The sequence below is a fragment of the Crocuta crocuta genome, unplaced genomic scaffold (genome assembly GCF_008692635.1).
Source record: "Crocuta crocuta isolate KB4526 unplaced genomic scaffold, BGI_CrCroc_1.0 scaffold299, whole genome shotgun sequence".
Classification (NCBI taxonomy): Eukaryota; Metazoa; Chordata; class Mammalia; order Carnivora; family Hyaenidae; genus Crocuta; species Crocuta crocuta.
In genome coordinates this window covers 7,084,194-7,086,486 of record NW_027532747.1, presented here as the reverse complement: position 1 = coordinate 7,086,486, position 2,293 = coordinate 7,084,194, and the positions used below count along the sequence as shown (strand labels likewise).

Genomic DNA, 2,293 nt, shown 5'->3' with positions numbered 1-2,293 from the left:
GGGGGGCCGGGGGGCCCCCCGGGGGGGGGGGGGGGGGGGTGGAGGGCGTGGGGGGGGCAGTCCCACCCGCACTGCCCGCCACCCTGGCCGTTCCTCAGCGGCCGGCCACCAGCTTCCACTCCTGAGGGCTCAGTGCTCCCCTCTGTGCCCCTGGTGTGACAGGACATGCAGCGTCCTGCCCTGTGAGGCCTCCGCCACCAGGCTGGAGGCTCCTTAATGGTGCAGATGTGCATCTAACGCGGCTGTGTCCCCAGCGCCGAGCGCACCCCCAGGTCTGCAGAAGACGCTTGGTACACGTGCCCCGCAGGGCTGCTGGAAGCACCCACAACCTTCGTGGGTGGTTCTGACAAACGCAGTGGGGGAGTGTTGCTCAGGGTGCAGGCCCATCAAGCCGAGGCGGCTGGTAGAGCCGGAAGCACTTTGGGGTGGACCCGGCCCCACCGGGAGGATGAATAAATAACCCCAGGCCGCTGTTCCAAGGCCCTAGGTTGTCACCAAAACAGAGCTCCTTTGGGACATGGGGGGGGGGGACGCTGCTTAGAAGAGCCCCGCCCAGCACTCCTCCGGGAGCAGAGCGCAGGGGGCCGGGAGGTGTGGCCAGAGNACCCGGCCCCACCGGGAGGATGAATAAATAACCCCAGGCCGCTGTTCCAAGGCCCTAGGTTGTCACCAAAACAGAGCTCCTTTGGGACATGGGGGGGGGGGGACGCTGCTTAGAAGAGCCCCGCCCAGCACTCCTCCGGGAGCAGAGCGCAGGGGGCCGGGAGGTGTGGCCAGAGCAGGTGCGATCGTGTGGAGTCCTCACCCTGGGCCGCGGCTGAACTTGGCTGAACNCGAGATTTCCCTGCTCTGGACTCTTCATAGGAATGGAATCAAAGAATAAGTGGTCCTTTGTGCCACTTCCTTCACTTAGAGTAACGTTAAGATTCAACCATGTTGGAGCCTGTGTCAGTGCTTCTTTCTTTTTCATGGCTGAGTAATATTCCACCGAGGGGACAGCCACCCTATTGTTCACCCACTCACCTGCGGATGGGCACCTGGGCTGCCTCCACCTTTTGGCTATTGTGCGCGATGCTGCTACGAGCTATACTGTGCTTTCTGGCTGCTGCCACCGTCTCGACCCCCTCCTGTGTCTGGGTCTCTCCCCGCAGTATGGGAGGCGGAGCCCACTTCCTTCTTCAAAAGCCAAAAGTGCTTTCCCTCCCCCAGGGCATCAGTGGGGGGGCTCGTGGGGGCTCCTGGTGGCAGCCCAGGCCTTCGAATGTGAATGTGTGACGCCGAGGGCTCATTCCCCGGTGGGGGGCGGTGACGTCCTTCTTCCAGAGGCAGCAGAGGCAGTGGCAGAGGGAGGGGGGTGCGCTGCGAGGNCCTTGGGGTGCCTGCCTAACTTTCCCAGGTATGGCCAGGGACCCGCGCTCTAAACCGCCCCCGGAGCGCGGAGGAGGCCAAGGTGAGGCCACGTCCACAGACAGGCCAGCCGTTTTCACGAGATGTGACGGGTTAACTGGTGAAACGTAATGAGAGAGGAGCTCTGGAAATTTCGTCCCTGCTCGTTTGTGAAGGACGTGAAACAGAGCCGAACGCACAGAAAAAACTAATTTAAATCTAGAGAGTTACAGCCAAGAAAGAAGAAATGTTGGGATGCTCTTCCCTGTCTCCTTTAGCCCTCTTCTCTGATATCCTGTGTTCTGAGTGTCGCCCAGGTGGCAGCTCACGCGCCTACTATCCAAAGGGGTGAAGAAGCCAATGTCAGCGGCTAAGGGCCGCGAGCCGGTGCGCTGGTCCGCCCTTCCCACGGCTGGGCGTCCGTCCGAGCTGGCGTCTAGGGGGTGAGAGAGGGGCGGGCAGGGGACCCGGGACCACGTCTCCAGCTGAAGGGCTACCTGAGTGCGTCCCGTCGTGCTGAAACTTAGTTCGATTGTGCCGTTTTTGCAGGGTCCCCTTTGCACGCTTTCTCCTGTGACCGGCACCGAACTTCAAATGACGTCCCCTCCATCCCAAGAAAAGCACGTGCGTTTCGAATACTTACGTTGCTATCTTCCAAAAACTTAAGCGCTTTCGCTATGTTGTTCAAGCGGAAGATGCGGTGGGACGAGGGTTTGTACTCGTGCAGCTGATGGAACACAGAACAGAGCAAACGAGAAGTGAGCCGGATGAGACACTCGATGCCTGGTGCTGGGGGGGCGGGGGGAGGGCTCTTTGTCTTTACCGTTTTCGCATTAATCTCAAGAGAAAGTTAGGGGCTCGCAGCTGAAACCCGGCTTATTTATGGTTCTTGGGGCTTAACTCACTT

At 60.5% G+C, this 2,293-nt stretch overlaps 1 protein-coding gene across 1 annotated transcript in view; it reads right to left on the bottom strand.

Moving 5' to 3' along the window:
* CLMN (calmin) overlaps nt 1-2,293 on the bottom strand; it is a 35,091-nt gene that overhangs the window by 23,736 nt on the left and 9,062 nt on the right. The window contains exon 4 of the mRNA XM_077780833.1: nt 2,030-2,113. Coding sequence (XP_077636959.1) covers nt 2,030-2,113 — 84 coding nt within the window. The remainder of the gene's footprint in view (nt 1-2,029; nt 2,114-2,293) is intronic.